This window comes from Ochlerotatus camptorhynchus, unplaced genomic scaffold, assembly GCF_037179485.1.
Source record: "Ochlerotatus camptorhynchus isolate MF236.1 unplaced genomic scaffold, CSIRO-AGI_Acam_v1.1 ptg000233l, whole genome shotgun sequence".
Classification (NCBI taxonomy): Eukaryota; Metazoa; Arthropoda; class Insecta; order Diptera; family Culicidae; genus Ochlerotatus; species Ochlerotatus camptorhynchus.
Window position 1 is genome coordinate 463,300 of NW_027040723.1, and position 20,906 is coordinate 484,205.

The following is a 20,906-nucleotide window of genomic DNA, read 5'->3' on the forward strand; positions in this document are numbered from 1 at the left end:
GGAATCCAGATAACAATAACACCGGCTAAAATTCCATCCGCAAACAATGGTACCTTTCTGTATCGCATTCGCAGTAGGCGCAGCCAGGTAGGCAGGGTAGAGGTATGCCGTCCATGCCGTCACCTCAACAGTCGGGGATTTTGAGGCTGTCGCGACGCAACCGTACACATTAACAGCGTTTCGTTATGGAAGTAGTATAGAGTAGTGCTTGTCGTTCACTTCTTTATGAGAAGGAATTTTTCCTGTTGCCCATGGTAATAATGTCAGTTGGGATTCTTGTACTCGGGTAGGAGTGACGTCCCAGCGTGCGCGGATTTTCGGTGACGTTCTCTAGATTAGTGCAATCGTGATTGATTTTTGTTTCGGTTTTTGAAATTTCTTGTTCTAGTGTAAGTGTCTTATATTATGAATGATTTATCGTGGGAATTGTCATAACCTCAACTGGAGTGCGACATAGAGTGGATTAGAATTTAATTTTCTCACATTACGAGTTCCTGGTTCTAAAATCGGAAGAGAGGGGGAGACCTGGTAACCGTTAAGTGGCCTCAAATTAATTTTGGTGTTGTTTATGATTTCCTTTCGGGAATGTGAAAGCAAGCGCCAATGAATTGAAAAAAGTGCATTTTTTTTATCTAAAAAAAATCGAAACTCACTGAGTCACCTCGCTGAGTACACGCAGTGACTGAATTTGTGTGGCAGCTGCAGCGTGACTTGTTGTGAGACACCGAGTGACTGGAAGCTGTGGATGTGGTCCTGTTATTTTTTGTTCATGTTTTTTTTATGCTCCATATTTAGTTACCTAAATTTTAAGGGGTGTGATTGATTCACTGTTATATCGTTTGTACGTATGCACGAGTACGTACATCGCTCATAGGAAAAGTGAAAAGTAAATCGAGTCTTCTCAGACAAGTGCTGGATGAAGAGGTACGAACCATAAATAGCGAGCCTTCATGGAAGATCTGATGTGATTTTAAATGAAAAGGAACCGGAATACTGAGCCGGAAGTTGGTGTATTTAATACTTGTTTTGGTTAATTTAAATGCGTTTAGTTATGATCGGGAGCTGTTTACGGCGTATTCTTCGTAATCAGTGAGAAGATATGCGTTGAAAGGCCAGAGGAAGCTGAACAAATCCTACGTGATTTATAATGCAGAGCTTGGATTTATTTTGCAGTGGATCGTATGATTGGTATTCTACTTATTGTTTAGTGAATCATCGCTGGATTGTGTTTTTTCAGCGCATCTCAGCACCGGTACGAGATACGTTGCGTAGTGATTGGTAAGATGATTCATCGTTTGAATGGTAGTGATCAGTGCCTATCGAAACAAAGTGAAAAGAATAATGTAGTGTGACCAATCCGGTGTTTCATTTGATCCAAGGATTGTGAGTGCTCGCTTAATTTGTTTTGAACTTAAATTTTCAAGAAGTCCTCTCGACTAGCCTGCAGTGGAAGTTCTGGCTAAACGGACTAGTCAAGCTATATAAGTACCCTTAAAAACATCAACGATTATTGAATTTTGAGCAACAATTGTTAACACATATTTTGCATAAAGAGATGAACCATCCCAAGGCTGAAAATGTATCTAGTATAGCAAACAATTATATATACATTTTGTATATGTTCTAAAAGTAAATATGATGCGCTCAACTTATTTCAAAAGGCAACTTTCTCGCTAGTCGCAACTATTTTTTCAGCTCGCCCCTTAAGTTTTCTACTTTTAAGAATAATTTGAACAAGAGGAACCTTGAATAAAACTGTCTGTATGTTTCAACATACGCAAATATTATCGTTTAAAGTTACTTTTCTGGTTTTGGATTGTTTACGTGTGTTTAGTTACATTAAAGTAACTACAACCGCTTTCCGAATAATATTGAAAAGTGATCCCGTAACCTTCTACTTGGTGTGTTATTGTGTAAGATATACACTGGTTTTAATGATGCACATAGCATGAGGTATGGAGAGGTTAATGACTCTGCGCGAAATCATTACCGGAATATATTTCTAGTTAAAACATATGGACAAAAATAAGCGCCAAATATTCCAAGATAAATAATTTACATAGGGCAGCGTTTCAGGAGTGGGTGCTCCTAGATGGGTCACCAAATTTAGAGAAAGCTGGATATATTTTACTGTTGGCCGACGTTTTTGAAAGTTATTTAAACACTTGTTCAAATATAAGATTTATGTTAGTAAACAGCATACAGATTTTGCAGTGTTGTTTTTTTAACTTTAAATTTACTTATTATCTGAAAACAAAATTAAAATGTATATTTTTTTCACACGGAGACGATTGTTAGTCGGCACGCTGCCGTGGTCGTTTTTGATAAGCCGACGTTATTATTTTTTATAAGCCAACGATGTATATATTTTATTTAGCTTCTAATTTTTTTTTTTTGAATAAGCAAAACTTGAAGACGCATCAGAACTCATAAACAATATCTATCATTAGTGAAGAAAGTACCGGCGGTAACGGCGCCGGTGGTGTAGTGGTAAGCGTGATTACCTCTCACCCCAGCAGGCCTGGGTTCAATCCCAGTCGGCGCCGCCGGGATGTTCTGAGGCATAACATCTCTGATCACGCCTTCCTTCGGATGGGAAGTAAAGCCGTGGGTCCCCGGTTCATGAGTTGATGGGTCGATAGGTAGGGTCCAGGTGTGGGAGCTGTCTTCTTGGCACGTCGGTAGCATTGGTGCTCAGCACGGAAAACAAGATAAACGGAAAAAACAAACCAAAGGAAAAAAAAAAACATATTGAATTTTCATATTAAAGACAATTTGACACTCGTTTGTCGTTCAGTAACAGCCCCCAGGGAAGCTGCCAGATTATGACCACTTAATCAATTTTGGTATCCATGACAGATATGTATTTTGACTACAATGTACAGTCCATATCAGTGTCATTCCCACTAAGGACTTATTGACATTTGACATTTAAATGATCTTTATTGTATTTGTTTGGTTTACATGTATGGATTATCAAGTGACACAGATGCGTCTTTTCAACTTTAGTACATTAGAAATTTTAATTATTATTTACAGTTCCTAGTCCTATCAGGCCTGTTATTAGAGTATGACCACCTTGATGGGATTGGTTTGTTTTGAATTTGAAAAAGGAGACTACTTATAACTACTATTTACAACTACAATTAACCTACTATATACAAATTGCTTATCAAAGCATGTTCTGATGTATTGCATTTCTGGATAAACCTAGTCTTAATGTCATCAATTTTGAAATCTAATTTTGGAATGTTCGCCTCTTGGTCGAGGTCTGAAATTCTTGTGTCAAAGGGACGATCAAGGATCATCCTAAGCACTCTGTTCTGAGCAACCTGGATTTTGTTCCTGTGAGTGTGAGCACATGATCCCCTCACCGGAACTGCGTAGAGGATCGCAGGTGATTTGTTTGTAGACAGCCAGTTTGTTCACCCTTGAGAGGCGGGATCAACGGCAAATCAGCGGATACAGACACCTAACCAAGGCGGAACACTTGATTACGGTTTTCTCCACATGCGAGCGGAATAGGAGCTTTTCGTCAAACAACATCCCGAGATAGGTTACTTCGGCGGACCACTCAACCCTTGTGCCATCCATGATTACAGTACAAGAGGGAGCTGGTTTTAGTTTGGGAGATTTCCGATGGAGGAACAGTATTGTTTGGGTTTTGCAAGCATTGATTTTGATTTTCCACGTGGTGGCATAATCAGCAAAGGCGTCAAGGCATCGTTGAAGCTTGTTTGTTATTTCACGAGGCATCCTTCCCTTGACGGTTATAGCGGTATCATCTGCGAACAGAAATAACACGCAACCGTCACCCAAGGGAGGAATGTTGGAAGTGTAGATGCTGTATAGCAAAGGGCCCAACAGACTTCCTTGCGGAACACCTGATGGGATGGAAAATGTGCTTGAATTGCAACCATTCAACGATACACTGAACAACCTTTGCTGGAGGTAGTTACGGGTGATTTTAACAAGATGCAAAGGAAAGTTGAAGTTACAAAGCTTGTATACAAGCCCATTGTGCCAGACATTGTCAAACGCTTTCTCAACGTCTAACAATGCCATGGCTGTAGACTTGGATACAGACTTGTTACTTCGGATGTTATTCATCACCCGTACTAGCTGATGATTTGTGGAGTGCCTTTCCTGAACCCGAACTGTTCCGTATGGAGAATGTTGTGTTCCTCGACAAACTTGAGCAAACGATTGAGAATAAGTTTCTCGAACAATTTGCTCAGCGCTGAAAGGAGGCTGATTGGTCTGTAGCTTGAAGCTAGCGTTGGGTCCTTCCCGGGTTTGCGGATAGGTATGATTTTCGCTGTCTTCCAGATACTTGGAAATTAGTGCAGTTCAAGCATCTGGTGAAGACAGCAGCCAGCAGAGAGTGAACCTTCATGCTAAGATTTTTCAATACTAGGTTGAATATTCCGTTAAACCCGGGGGCCTTCATGTTTTTGGTGCATTTCAGCGCTGAGCAAATCTTTTCCAATGTGATTCTATCCTCCGGAGGGATGACACAAGGGGAGGAATCAAGGTTGAGTACGAATTGCTCAACCTGAACTTTGGGTGGACTTTGGATGTTGAAGCCAAGCAAGTGCGATTTGGCAATATGCTCACCAATCATAACTAGCCAGAATTTAGAAATAACCTAAGTTCAAAGAGGAGATGAGAGGGTCATCGCATCATCTACTGTCAGACGTTATACGATATGTGTTTTTCGTATTAAGAAACGCAATGAACAAGTTTACACCCACGTACCCACTCATACGTTTGTACACTGAGGTAAAGGAATTCCGTAGTAACTACTCATGAATTTTAGCCACAAGAAATCGGTATGAATTTCATTGATTTGCCTTATAAAAAATAATGCTGACAAAAAAAATATATATAAAAACGCAGCAGACTGGAACCAAACCATAGAAGTTGCGATTACGGGGCCCGTGTGTTGACCACTCTTCTTTCAACGCTTGGGTAAATGAAATAGATAAAGGCATATAAGAGCTACCTCACGATAGACGAAAATCATTCATAAGTCACGCTTATGAAATTCATATGTGTCGTTCATAAGTCGAGCCATATGAAATTCTTAAGTTTATTTAGCACAGTTTACATATACAACAAGTAAAACATTGGTGAACTTCACACACATGTTGTACCGTGAAGACTTATTACACCACACGGACATTTTGTGAATAGGGGTTTTGATCTAATTTTCGTCCTACTAAGCACAACCCGCGCTTTACCTCTCTTTTCTGAACGATTTTAAACAAAAAATGAAATGTTTCTGTCAAAAATGACTAGCAAATTTATTCACCTTTCTATACGTACCTTTGGATTTTATAAAGAGTTACACACTGTTGAGATATTGTTTAAAATACAACACTGCTTCTTGATTATAAATTCGTTCTACTAGTTTGAATTCCATCCTAACACATTGAAATGGCATTAGATTTTCTTCGTCCTACGGATAAACGTAGAAACAGGGGATTCGCTAGGAACGCTTCTTTGGTTTTGAGAACAATAAGCATAAATGTTCATACAATGCGCTCTAACAGGATTTATGTTGTAGCTAATGAACTAACGCATCGGAACAAACCTATTATTGATTTGTGCACGGTGAAATAATTGATATTATTGATCTTTTCTGATCGATAGAACGGAAATGGGCGATTACGACTAAGTAGTGATCTTTCCTACTCAAAAGCAGTGTTGGGAAAATATCAAAAAATCAAATCTCACCAAAGAAGAAGATCACGCACCAAGTTGTGGTGAGATTGAGTTCCATGATTTTGGCTTTACACCCGATCGCAACCGAAACTTCCATAACGGCTGGCAGCAACCGCTTCGTGTCTGCCATCGGTAAGGAGAAATAAGAAGTAGCATTATTATACCGTCTCTTTCTAAGAAAACGAGGTGCAACGGAATCATTTTTGCGTCGATTCAACTCTCAGTTTCAACTTAACACGTTGTGAATAGTCTCGCAATATCAAAGGAGCTTGCAAAATCAATATCAAGCATTATATTTTGCTCCAATATCACGCGTGATTTTGAGAGCGTAAAAATATCAATTTGCTAATGATTATGCCATAACCGCTCAAAAGTGTTGACAATCATATTGATGCAAATATTGGCGCTAAAGGGAATTATTGACAATAATATTGATGATATGAATACATATTTCCATCAATTGATGGACGTATTGATAATATTTCTGCCGTGAGAGTGCACTATTGACCACATCTAAGACCAGGCGCCCCCTCACTGCTGCAGCGGCAATATGGTATAATACAACATATCAAGACATCATGTCGATCGGCGAGCGCCGCCTTGATGTTTTGACATGCTTGCAGATGTCACAGCGGCGCCACAACAGTGTGCTGTGCACCTTGCCTAATAAAGAAGTTCCATCGTGCATGGAGCGGGATTTACGATGGTATAAGAGAGGCAAAAGTACTAGTTGTCTCTCTCATACCAACGCAGCGAAGTTGTTATGTGCCTTCTTCTTCATCGCATTTATAGCTATTACGTATCGCATATTAGCTCATTGCGCCCTCTCAACATAGTGTTGTAGATGCACTTCCACAGTTATTAATTGAGAGCCTTCAATGCCTGTACCATTTTTGCATCAGTATAATTGTGTGGCAAGTACATTCATACTCTATCCCCAGGAAAGTCGATAAATTTTCCAACCCGAAAAATTCTTAGACCGGACCGGGAATCGAACCTAGCCACCTGCAGCATAGTCTTGCTTTGTAGTTGTGCCTTTTCCGACTGAGCTAAGGGAGGCCCTGCCGTGTGCCGTCGATACCAATTTGCATAGGAATGCAATATTATCCAATTGAAAGCCTCCTAAATAAAGCTAAATAATAATAATAATATTATCCAATTTTGTATGATTGACGAGCTTACTTTTAACTGTATTTTAAATATTTGTGGCGTGCTATGGAATGTTGGTAGTAGTATTTAAATATGCACGGTTGTTGTAGATGACATTTCAAATTCAGAGAAAAAACCTGTCATTGAGACGAAGTTAGGAGAATATCCAAATAACAATTTTGGTTTTATGAGGGTTCTGTAGACTACAATTTAGGTTTGTAGAATGCTATAAAACCTCTATAAAGCTTGCAATGTTACTTGGGAAGGTTATACCAATAATGATTCTGGTGGATTTGTGGAGACTCTGAGATAACAAAATTATAGGTGTAAATTCGTAAGGTTTTATTCACAGGCAGGGTTTTCCAGGAAACCATGAGGCAATTTTAGTCATCGATTATCGGTGAATTAAACTCAAAACTCGATTATCAGTTAATTAAACTAAAATTTGGGTCGTTCTCATTCGCCGTGCAGTTCACACCTAGAAATTATTACCGACTTCGGTAATTTTTTACCGAACTTTAAATAGCTGAACGATCGGTAAAACTTTGAATCTCATTTCAAAAGCTGTTGCACCAAAGTTTTAATTTAAACACACTGTCGGCCTTATGATCGAGTCTTGCCATTGTGGTGAAGGTTTCGTTGTTTTGAAGCTGTAAAACTGATGAATTAAAATGCCTGATTTTTAGAGAAGAGTTAAGATGTTGAAAGTCCGATCAAAATTACCGAAGTCAGTAATCATTTCTATGTATATATATTATTTTCTGCTTGATGGCACTTCTTGGGATCTTATATTCTCCAAAATATTCTTCAAGTTTTGGTCTATTGGACATGGGTATTAAATTTCATGAAACATGTTGAATTTTACGTTGAGCGAGTTCCAAAGTCAGTAGGTTTTTAATGTTATTTGTTGTGTTGTACTTTGTACAACGGCGCGAGAGCTGTTCACACCTGTGGCAGCTCATAATTGCACATACCTTCCTAATAGATCATCATTAGGCACAAAACCTGAACACGTTCAACTCTGTTGAATTATATTGGCTAATTACTCTAAAAACGAACCGTTCTAAACCGCACGGAGCCAGTTGTTCTACATCTATGCACTTCCTTAACCACTCTGCGTGCTCTTGCTAACATCAGACTTTCCAGTTCAGTCCCCAACTAGTTCAAGCTCACCGGTAGCTCCCGTTGGCGGCGCGGTGCTCGCTCGAAAGCCACCCAGCAGAGCGTAGTGCGTGCCACGGCAAATTTTATTTCTAATGGTCATCGTTCGTCATTACAGTTTACGCGTTTTGCTGCCCTGCGGCTGTACTATTGAAGAACGTCAGCGGTAATCCAGGAAGGCAAGCAGGCAGACTGGAACACAGGAGAAACCGGTAGAGTAGCCGTGTAGCAGCATCATCTTGCAAGCAGACGGCAGAAGCGGAGAAAAGGTCAACGAGACGCACGACTCTCGATACGGCAATAGATTCAATTCCTCTATGACTCCGGTGGTGCTGGCGTTTCCTCAGCTGCTGTCACCGCCGTCGTCATCGTCGTCAACGCCGTGCCATAATAGTCAATTGGTCTCGTAGAAGCATCGACTTGCGTTTCTGGCACCTATCAACTAGAGAGAGTTGACAACAGAGAGACATATCGAAGCGAAATCTCATGAATGTGATAATTAATCAGCCTTAGAATTTTTTAAATTCCTGCTTTTTTCTATACTGGACCTTAGTGTCATTGTTTTTCTGTTAAGCTGCCTGAGAACGGGAGTAAAGTTTAAGTTTGATAAATAATTTATTATCAACGAAAGAGCACTCACAGCAATGGGGAATTCAACGTCTTCGCATGAACCGCTGGAGCGGGGCTTCACCCGAGGGACTTTTGGTGATGTCAAGAATACGGTTGGTACCATGAATACTCCATTTGTTTGCGACTGATGCATACTTATTAATAGATGATTCTATAATATTCAGTTCTTGTAATATATGTGATTTAATGCGTAATTTTTATACTCCACAGAAATCTGCCTCCTTTCGACATAGCAAACGATCGCCGAAGAAGATGGATCGTTTGAGAAAATCATTCCGAGATTCGTTCCGCCGGCGCAAGGATCGCGTTCCGGAGGCGGCGAAACCTCACCAGTGGCAAGCGGATGAGCAAGCCGTGCGCTCTGCCACCTGCACCTTTCCGGTAAAGTATTTGGGATGCGTCGAGGTGTTCGAGTCACGTGGTATGCAAGTGTGCGAAGAAGCGCTCAAAGTTCTGAGGGTAGGTTTGAAGTGTTTGATGCGAAATCAATAGTCTGTACGTTTGATTTATATTCTAGAATTCCCGGCGTCGTGCAATTCGGGCTCAGCTTCATGTCAGTGGAGACGGATTACGGGTAGTGGAAGAGGATACCAAGGGGTTGATTGTCGACCAGACAATCGAAAAGGTTAGCTTTTGTGCTCCGGATCGTAACACGGATCGTGGCTTCAGCTACATCTGCCGAGATGGTACCACGAGGCGGTGGATGTGTCACGGTTTCCTAGCCAGCAAGGACACTGGAGAACGTCTGTCGCATGCCGTTGGGTGCGCGTTCGCCGTGTGTTTGGAACGGAAGCAACGTCGTGATAAGGAATGTGGTGTAACGATGACTTTCGATATGAAGAATTCGACCTTCACCCGTACTGGCTCGTTCCGACAGCAAACAATGACGGAAAGACTGGCCAACGCTGATACTGCCGTGGTAGCTCCGACTCAGAACAATAATGGGTCCAAAGCATTCAATCCGTTCGCCATTGAGCGACCACACGCTACGCCCTCGATGCTGGAACGTCAGGGAAGTTTCCGGGGTTTCACTCAGATTGGCGCGGCCTCACCATTCAAGCGTCAAATGTCGCTCAGAATCAATGATCTTCCGTCCAATGCTGAAAGACAACGAGCTTTCCTGGAACCAACTACACCACATCGAACGACCGTTTCTCCAATTCCCGAAATCTCTCCTCAACCGCCCACGGATACCGTCAGTCAGCTCTGTCAGGAACTAAGTCAAGGACTTTCTCTACTCACCAAGAACGATGCAGATGATTTCTATCTGCAAAAGGAGGCAAATAGTCTTAGCAACATAACCAGTGCAGCAATCGTTGGTAGCTATCTAACAAATATGTCATCCACTACTAGTCCAGCCGATCTAGCAGCGACCAGCTCCATCAACCCCTTACCGAACGTCTATGCGCCCAGTTCCAACACCCTCTCGCAACCGACGATTCCTCCACGTTCGTTGTCCCCGATACAGCAACAAACGGTAGATCTGTCACTTAGCTCCACCCTAACCGGTAGCTCCGTCGCCTCCAACAGCATACTGGCCTCTTCATCTTCCGCATCAAATATCGGAACCGGCCCCTCCCCGCAGAAAGTAGTTCCAGTGGAAACGGCCTCGCCACTACCCAAGCCGGAACAGTGGCTCGGGCAGATAGTGAAAAATGTGTCCCCTTCGCCGCGGCGTACTCTGACGCTGCACTCCCGGACCAAGTCGCTCAACGCGACCGACCCATTCGATGCCGAGTGGGTGGCCGACGTGGCCAAGCCGGAGATCCACAGTACCAATCCGTTCATTTCACCACCGAAGCCTCCGGCGCAAAGCTTTCAGGTGCACTTGTGAAACCTGGCGAGCGGGTGGCGGGCTGAGGACGCAAATGGTGCTTGAACTATTAGGCAGTGTTTAAATTTAGAGGAGGGGTCCCACGGAACCCGGTAGGAAGTTGCTCGAAGTGATGCCGAACCGGAAGGCCGATAGTACTTACTCAAAACTACTCAAACATTCTGATAGCATTTATTTAGTTTTTTTTTTCGTTGGTCGAAGGTTAGGGTTTTTGTGAGGCGAGTATAACGTGAATCCTGAAATGGTTAGGATTTGTAGCGGAAGTCCAGTGTACAAATGATTTGTGGGGAAGCGTTGTAGACTTACTGAGTGGTTACTTGATGATATCTTCAATATAAGCTTGTTTTTGGAAACATAATGCTTGTACTGTACATTTTAGTGAGATCAACGAAGTCCATATTTTATGCAGTCCCGATCAGTATTTACAACTATACTTGGTGTAACTAACACAATTGTTTAATTTGTACTATACCATATTGCCCATTTTCACGATATTTTACTTAAGTTATCATGATTTTTAGTGTAAATTTACGTCAAATGTGTGCGCAATGTTTCAGAAATTAACAGATTTTTTTCAAACGGTGTGCTAGACGACAAATCTTGAGCTACACGCAAATAAATTTCTGTTACATCCAATGCAAGGCTGGATTTATTACATCCTCTGCATATGTTTCATATAACAAATGTAATGGCAATTCTTGCAATGGACTGCAGCGTGCAACCAAGTTCTTAGAATGCATATTTCGGAATAAAACCTTCACGAGATGATTTTTTGAACTTTGTTAGAAAATTAAACAGGCATAAAATTATAAAATAATAAAAAAAAAACATCGGGCGACTACATTACAGAATCTGTTCATGTCGTGAAACATTGCAAATTATGCATATTTTTCAAGCAAATCTGTAATAGAACCTTGTATTTCCCTTTTGGATGTGGCAGTGAGGTTTAGAACGCTAGACTTATTGAAGTCATGCTCAATGGACTTTCCCCTTAAAAGAATGCTTGGTAAATAAATTGATAGTTTAGATAATCTCTGGAATATCTGAAAAAAGAGGTTCTTCCCTAATGTGGCCAATACACACTGTAGTCTTATTGTACAATATATGGTTTTACCATATATCGTACGTTGTCTGGTAAAACCAACGGTTTTACAACCAGATTGCAGTGTGAATTGGCTTCATAAAGGAAGATTGGCCGGATGTAATTTCGAAAAAAACCAACCTTCCTACAAACAATTTGTACACGAAATTGTTGCAAATTCGAGCCGCATGAAACAGATTTTCTGTAAAAATTATCTGAATTTGTTTGAATAAAGACATATTAGATGAAAGGGTTATCAGAACCATGCGCAGAATGAGATCAAACAAGATTATGAAATGCTAAATCAGATCAAAAATGCAGCTTTGAAAGCTTTACCTATATATCTGTATACCTTAATAGAAAAAGAATAAGAAGAAGGAATAGAAATCGAGAACAAACAATTATTACCCAACTTAGCACTTTACACCACTTCACCGAAAACAAATGAAGAATTCAAAACAAACACCTTATAGACGTATTCCAATATACCGTATAGTAGAATAACATTACCAGATCAAATCTTACCCGTAGGAGCTAAATATTTTGTAGTTAAATTCTCACACAGAAACACCCAGCATAGAGAAAAATGAAGCGGAACCTATGATTAAGTGCACAAACACACCCACCCTCCCTACATACCATCCGTTCCCGAGACGGTATGCAACACAACATCAACAACAACAATAACAGCAATTCCGGTGGTGTCTGCGACGGACAGCATGGGTACAGCTTTCAACTGTACGTTACACGACCAATGAGAGTAACTCAAAATTGAGGTGAATTGGACTCAAAATTGCAAAAAAGTGGGGTTTACCATTTCCAGGTACCTAAAACTTCTTGAATGTAAGAAAAATCACTAAGTCAATTCACGGCCAATGAGAGCAACTCAAAATTAAGTCGAATTTGACTCAAACTTACTGTTTACTAACATACTGAGTAGCCCCACTTTTTGAAACTTTGAGTTGAATTCGACTCAGTTACTGAGTTATTCTCATCGACCATGTATGAGAATTAAAAATAACTGAAATGAGATCATAAAAAGTACTTAAAAAATCCACATTAGCGAATACAAAATATGTCAGATAAACCTTAGCTGATAACTGCAATCGAGCAGTATCGTGAAATTAGTTGAATATTATTATCAAAACCAGAGTATTGTGATCAATGTATAGAACATTCAAACCATCGTCAAATACATATTATATTATTACCGGAATGATGGTTAACGCCTAAGTGAAGTATTCGAGGGAAGTTGATTTCGCGCATGAAACGAATATGCTGTTGATTTTACTTCTATAGAATGACCATACATTTTACAGGCAACAGGGAGATTTGCTTTATTTGGAGAGTATTAAATGGTGTACTTAGTGGCAGTTTTGATTGTGTAAATATTCGTTCGTAGTGCGGAATTATTTTAGTGTTTAATATGTAGATAGATGTGTACATATTTCCCGGTATTAAACAGCTTCCTTTTGAAAATGAAACTTTACATTCTGAACAGTGTTGTAAGCTGGCAAGTATAAAAAATGGAAATGCAACGACTCGAAAGCGTCATCCTCGTATGACATATGATGTTTTGCAGCTTCTTTTGGAGCAATTTTTGAAAATTCCATTGAAATTTTATAGTTTGATCGGTCAAATGCTATAGTGTATATTAAATTAAAACAGTAACCCAGCTACCACAGTAATATCCACACAAGGATGTACAGTGAATCAAGATCTTGTATTATAATTTCCAGTATGTTGTAAGTGTACTTTCTAGAAACAAATAAATGCCTTGTAAAATTATGATTTTCTATGTTTATTTTTGCTTTATCCATCATTTCCTTTGCTTTTCGTTGGCTTTGTTTAATCTTATCGGTAGAAAGTTGTTAGCACATGAATTATTTCCATAGGGTGAAATGTTTCCAGGTCTTGGTTCGAGTCATCGGAACACATGTCAACCAGGGCATCATCCTCAATTTGCAACATTTCCTCATTTCAGTTCAACTTCATAAACCGCATACGCATAAGACATAGGGTTAATCGAATATATGCGACATATCAATTTTTGGGCACCTTAACCACAAGCCTTCAGTCAGAGCTATTTATCGTTATACACCACTTATCACCTGAATATGCATTCGAACCTTGCATTTACCACCAAAATGGATATCATTTCACCAATGAACGGATTATTATTAAACAAGAAGATTTAAGAAAAATGTGATTATTTTTATGAAGGTATAGACATATTTTTACCTTGAATTGTACCTATAAAGATGTTTAAATAATCATCAAACAAAAGAGAAAAAAATGCTTTGATAAAAAACGCCTGTGTAGTAAGTTTACTCTATCGTCGACTAGTCCTAACCACTAATGGTAAAACTAAACTGATTATTTATGCAAAAGAAAAAAAAAATCCTGTGAAAGTAAATTATACATACACGCACTTTATACAGAAGTACGGATAACCCCTCTTCGAGACAAAGAAAAAAAGGTGAGTTATGAACAAAGCACACGTTGAAACGCTTTCCATGTTGCGCGGGTTGTCGTAATTACGAGGGTCTAAATAAGAACAAAACAAAAGAAGCAAGAATTCCCGATTACGACACTATTGGTACCAATTTATTGCATTGTTGATAACTATATAAGGATACTGACATAATATTGAGCCGTGAAGTACATACAATATTGACGACATGAATAAAACAGATATTAAATGAAATGATGGTGCTTTGTATTGTTTGAAAGGTTGAGAAAGATTTGGTTTAGATGAGTTCACCAAGAGCTACTGTTCATTTTTCATTGCGGTCTCTGTTCCGCAATATAGATGGCATTCGAATGTGCAGAAAAGCAGCTTCCACACCTACGTAGAATATCGCACCCATTCAACAACACGCATGGGCCGGGACCAACGGCTTTACTTCCCTTGCGAAGGAAGACGTGACCAAAGATTTTTATGAAAAATCCCACCGACCTTGGCTGGGATTAAACCCAGACCCATTGAAATGTGAAAGCAGTAACGCTTACCACTAAACCACCAGCGCCGGCCTAAGAGCTACTGTTGGGAGGTATGGTTTTTTCCCCCAATTCATTTAACATGACTCAACTGTCTTAAAAATTCTACATAATTTAATTTAATAAAAACCCTGATTATGCCACATTACATGTACCAGTTACAAATGCTTTTCTCTAATATTATATAGTTGTACCACATCCTCGCTCCGGTATACAATACCTACATACGCATCGTATCCGGCCTTCTCCCTTCCACGCCTGCAGACGCCGTATGTGTGGAAATCGGGATCCTCCCTTTCCGCTATCGATCTGCTGCAGCCATTGCTACGAAAGCCGCTGATCTCGCTGCTAAGACATCCGGGAACGAAAGGGTCTTATTCTCCTCAACGAGGGAAACAGAGCCATCCGCACTGCAGCCAACCGTGACCTCCCCCCGGTGGCCAGGGTCCACTGGCATGGAGAGAAGAGTTGGCGATCAAACGTCGTCAAAATAGATAAGCGGATTAAGAGTGGATTACAAGCCGGAGATAACTTTGTAGCTTTGAGACTTTCTGTTGCAGAGCTTCTTGGGTCGGTTCGAACACTGCAACGAGGAGTGTTCCGTGTTTTCTGCTGAAGCCGAAGCTATTCTAGACGCAGCCATCACTCCTTTAAGGCAGATCAACTGATATTCGTGTTAATTGATTCACAGCGTCATCCAAGCGCTGGAAGCCGAAGCCCCGAGCCACCCCTGGATACAAGCCATTACACGGTACGCCCTACCTTCAACCGTCTTTACGTGGATCCCCGGACACTTCGGTGCTCCCTGAAAAGAAGCTGCGGACAGGCTGGCGGGATCTGGTGCATCCCGTCCCTGCTACACCAGGAACGTACCCCTCTTAAACGCTGTCCAGACTGGAGAGTTATAACATGTTATAACAGTTGTCAAATAATTGCAACACAGAAACCACCATCAAGATAGCGCTATAACATGTTATAACTGTGTAGTCTGAACGTACTATTAGACGGCAGGCGTTGGATTGCAAATACTATTATGGAAGCCTGGCAGCCAAGGGACGCGCACTTACAGGTCTAATTGAGTGATATTTAAATACATCGTGGTAATTTAAATGCTGTGAAGACAGTACTAATTTGAATTTAAATACTTTACGCCGTATTGAAGGTAATCAACAAATAATGGACGATAATACTGTAATGAATAATAATTTAAATGTATTGAAAATAAATAAGATATAAAATTTTGTTGGTAATTAAAGTATTTAATGAAATTAAGAGTGTATTTAAAATAATAAAAACAGTAATGACAGGATTTTAAATATTTGGTCAGCAGGCTGCTTAGTATTGAAAGACTAGTGCGTGCCCCTCGCAGTCCGGAGTCTTGAGATGATCCGCTGGTCCTTGTAATTTTGGCTGTCCAGCCAGGGGCGTACGGTTTCCTTGATCTTCCTCAGGAAAGTGGTCCGTGACTGGAACCATTCCTGGTGATAGCGAGGGGCACGCAATAACCTTTAACTTCAACGCAGGCAACGGCTGTAATTAAATTAATTCCATTAACTACTGCTTTAATTACATTAATTGCACAGTGCAGAACATTAACTTCTTTTCAAGTCCATTAATTACAGACGAAATTTAATTATTAAAGTACATTAATTACAGTTTCAATACTTTTAATTACATTAAGTACGGATAGCTTACTTTAATTACCGTCAGTACTACTTCAAAACGCATTAATTACTTTAAGTACTTTGGATTGCATTTTAACTTCAACTCATCGGTTCTTTGCATTGCGTGCTCCTCGTGAAAATGCTAAACATTCTCTACCCAACAAGGAGAATTCCAAAAATTCTCGCTTCTCTGTGAAGGTCCAATTGACCTTCGCCACCTCCAAGAGAATGCTACTGATTCTTGACCCATCAAGGAGAATTTCGAAAATTCTCGCTTCTGTATCAGATATTGTTCATCATTTTTTATAGATTGAAAGACGAAAAAAAAAAAACATAACCTTAAAACGTACCACTAAATTTATCACGAAACTTCTCTAACAACAGTGTTCCAAGCTCAGCTAGCACAACACTCTGACAGACCGAAACCGCATGAAAACAGAAAAAGAACGGGCACTATCGATGAATAATTTTCCTATTTCGAAGAGCATCCATAAATCTGTCGGTGTTATTTACCTTCCGCGGTTCTCCAAGTCGCCAATTGTAGAATTTGTGCCCTGGTCTCCTGGATGTTGTCCCGTCGTCTCCTTCAGTCTCCGTGGAATCCGTCCGTCTTCCTCTTCTCGTACACTCAAAAAATATTGAAATCCCAATAGTATAAAAGCTACGCTAAATCGTAATTCTCCGTACCGACGCAAAGGTCGGTATAAAGGGAGAGAATGAAAACTTACACAGATAAAAATTCTGAATTTTAATTGTGATGTAAACATTCATTCACGTAAACTTAAATTTAATTTCACACAACCGAGCAACTTGTAAACAATGTTGTTTTCAAAGATGGGCTTTTGTATACAATATTTGCTACATTGCATGAATTGTGCTAGAACTTTACATGATATATAATGTAAACTTATATGATATATGATGCTCCATTTGTGTGCATCATATTGAACAGAAATTTACACTACTTTTCGAACTGTGTAGTATAAAAATGGTTTATGCATGCCATAGTATAAATCGAAATATACTTTCAATGCATAGATACGATTTATTCGAGAGAATGATTTTTCGCTTCTTTATTTTATTTATGGAAAATATTATTGTTTTCAAATATAAATAAAAATTGTCTCAGGAAGCTTTTTTGATTAGTTTATTTTTTATGAATATTATTAAAAAAAAATACTTACAATTTCGATGCTGCACAGCAGATCACAGGCGCAGTAGAAATCAGCCGGGACAAAGCTCTTCACCAGCACGCATAAAATGCATAAAATTTAATCTAAATTCGTTTTGTAATATTTTTGAGTGTACGTTTAATCAATCCCCTCGTCAGCGTTGCCAGATTATTTTAAAGCTTATCGGTATCAAAGGTATTAAAAAATCGGTATTTATCCTCGTATTATATCGGTATTTACTATTAATTTAATTTTATATTTTTGCCGTTTTTGAAAACGAAAATGAAAATTGCTTTGTTTGACAGCTTTCTCAGTCTTGAAACACTCTTTAATTTTTTAATTTAACTTTTAAAATTATCGTTGTCCTCAATTGGTGATCAAAATTGTGACCAATTAGTGTTTTTTTCAATTAAATATCATTAAATGAAACCAAAATATGGAAAATCAGCCACAACAACGACTAAACTATTGACAATAACTACAAACAATATTTTCCCTTGAAAAAAGCAACAATCCATGGCCAAAATGTCGGGCAGATTACATCGTAGTCGTTGCAGTGTTTTAAGACTGAGAAAGCCGGCAATCAAAGCAAAATTTTAGCTTTTGAACTATAATCGGAAAATTCCGGAAGAAAACTCCGGGGAATGTTTGAATAAGCTTCTAAATGGAGCTGTAAAAACATCCAGAGAAAGACAAAAGAAGCTCTACTGGATGAAGTTCGAGAAAAGCTGGAAAAACATCCGGGAAACTACCAAGACACGAATTTAGAAAATTTTAATAAACTATCGAAAAAAATCGGATGTCACATCCAAAAGAAGCCAGAAAAGTTTCGAAAACCGGAAATAAATTTCCAGAAATAACCATTTCCAGGGAAAGCCAGAAGAAGCTCGGAAAAATCTTCCAATAGAAGTCGAACAAAAAAAAAATCTTTGGCTTATGGTCAAACGTCCAGAAGAAGACGAAAGAAATTTCTGGGAGAATGAATTGAACTTCCTGGAGAAGACGAAAAAAAAACTTCATGGAGACACTGGCAGAAACTTCCTAAGGTAGATTGGAAGAAACATCTGAAGAAAGTCGGAAGCCAGAGCGCTTACGGAACAGTCGAATGAAACGAGGACATAATTCATAATGTTCCAAAGGTCCGCAAAATTTTCCTGATATTCATAAAAGACTCCGCAATTTCCCTGAAGTTTTTGAAACATTCCTGAAATGCATTTAGGAATATTCCATAATTCCTCGAAATTCCTTAAAAGTTCTTGTAATTTTCCTGAAATTAGGGGCTGTTTTGGAGTTCTCTTGTCATTCTCGAAGCGCTCGGAACTTCCCTGATTATATTAAGACTTGCGGAATATCTCTAATCATCTTTGAAGGTCTCTGGACTTTCTTGAAGATTACGAAATCTCTTAAGTGTTCTCACAATTTTCTTGAATTTATTGTAACATCAGTATTGAAGTTCTCTGATCTTCTAGATTTTTTTTTAATTTTTAAAAGTTATCGACACTACCATTCAAAAGAATAGAAATTTCCATAAAATGTTATCACAATGTTCATGTAACTTCCCTTACGCCCCTCAGGACATTGCTGAAGTTTTTCGGAACTTCTTTATAATTTCAACAATTTCATTGAAATTAATTGATCTGTCCTGATGTTCTCTGAGCTTCACTAAAGTTCATGAAAACCATTAAATTTCCCTGAAGTTCTTTGTTATATAAGTTATGTTAAGTTCATATAAGTTATATATGAACTTAAGTAAGTTATGTTAAGTTCACTGGAGTTCGCCGGACTTTTCTGAAATTTTCAGGTTTTCTAATTTTAACAGAAGTTAATGAAACTGTCTTTAATGTATCTAAACTTACACAAAAGTCTGGACTTTTCTGAAGATTCAGAACTTCTTAAATGTTCATGCAGCTAATGTGGATCCACAATAAAAATCTGATAGCATCCTTGAAGTTCCGGGAAAGTTGAAAAAACTGGCGGGAGAAGATGAAAGAATCATTCGATCGGATTCCAGGGAAAGTTGGATGAAACTTCAGGAAGTTTAAAAATTAATAAAAACTTCCGGAAGTTAAATAATGTTTAAAAAATATTTCTCGATTCCATATGAATTATCGGAAAGTGCCATCGACTATTTCTCGATTTCTTCTTCTTCTTCTTCTTCTTCTTCTTCTTCTTCTTCTTCTTCTTCTTCGCATTTCAAGCTTATTGCTAATCGCATATTAGCTTATTGCGTGCTCTCAACTTAGTGTTCTAGATGTACTTCCACAGTTATTAATTCAGGCATAACATTTGATAACGGCACAAAAGCATTTGTAAACAAACTTTCTAAGGCCCTTTACAGGCAAACTAAAGTTCGCCCACGCAAACCAATACCACTTTCGGAAAGGTTGCTCCTATCCGATGATGTTGTTGGTTTGCATGGGCGTACTTTGGTTCGCGTGTAAAGGGCCTTAGAAAGTTTGTTTACAAATGCTTTTGTGCCGTTATCAAATGTTATGCCTGAATTGAGAACTTTCGATGCCTGTGTGGCAAGTCCAATCATACTTCAATGCCAAGGGAAGTCGAGAAATTTTCCAACCCGAAAAATTCCTAGACCAGACCGGGAATTGAACCCAGCCACTTCTAGTATGGTCTTGCTTTGTAGCTGCGGCTTTACCGACTGAGCTAAGGGAGGCACCAATATTTAAATTTATCGATTTATGGGTAGCCAATCAAAAGGAGGAAATGCAAACATTAGTCGCAAGAGTATCAAGCATAAGGCATCTTTAGAGATCATTGTTTAGAATTTTGAAGGCTCAAAAAATATGAGGAGTACAAAAAGATACAAGTCTCTTACAAAAATTTCCTCCGAAATTCGAGCGCGGGCAGGCAATAATAATTTTGCTTAATAAAAAAAATCGGTATAAATCGGTATAAAATCTCAAAAATCGGTATTCTTTGGAAATTTATCTGTATATCGGTATCTAGTTCGGAAATCGGTATAAATACCGATAAATCGGTATAAATACCGATAAATCGGTATATCTGGCAACGCTGCCCCTCGTTCACCTTCGTCCGTATCTGTCACTCCAAGAGCAAGGTCGCTTCCTGATACACTGATAAATTGAACTATTCCCATTTTGCTTAAAATTTAATCAATTTGTCATTAAACTCAGTTTAATCATATCGAATGATTAAAAATTAATCCTCTCTTTCTAAAAAATAAGCACCTGATATTAATCCCAGTTTAATCATGGTTGATAAGATTGTATATTATCTTTTTTGAATATTTTTTAATCATTTTTGATTCTATTTAAAAAAACTTTCATTGAATTTTAATCTTTTTTTTTTATTATATATCAGTATTGAAAAAGAATAAAAATTAATACTGGAAAGATTATTTCGATTTTAATCATACATGACTACTGCCGAAGTAATCATGGCTCGGACTCAATAAGGTGAAGCGGGAAACTGCATACTTTTTAAGCTTTTTTGATTTAATTTATCTTTGA

At 38.9% G+C, this 20,906-nt stretch overlaps 1 protein-coding gene across 5 annotated transcripts in view; it reads left to right on the forward strand.

The window, feature by feature from the left end:
• Positions 1-13,370, forward strand: part of numb (NUMB endocytic adaptor protein) — a 153,857-nt gene extending 140,487 nt beyond the window's left edge. For 2 of the 5 annotated variants that reach the window (XM_065225766.1, XM_065225765.1), the window contains 2 exons: positions 8,878-9,126; positions 9,185-13,370. In XM_065225766.1, coding sequence (XP_065081838.1) covers positions 8,920-9,126; positions 9,185-10,501 — 1,524 coding nt within the window. In that variant the 5' untranslated portion in view covers positions 8,878-8,919 and the 3' untranslated portion in view covers positions 10,502-13,370. Of the gene's footprint in view, positions 1-267; positions 390-853; positions 925-8,155; positions 8,760-8,877; positions 9,127-9,184 lie in introns of those variants that run through there. The other 3 variants (XM_065225762.1, XM_065225764.1, XM_065225763.1) reach the window with 3 other exon arrangements.
• Positions 13,371-20,906: the final 7,536 nt, after the last annotated feature.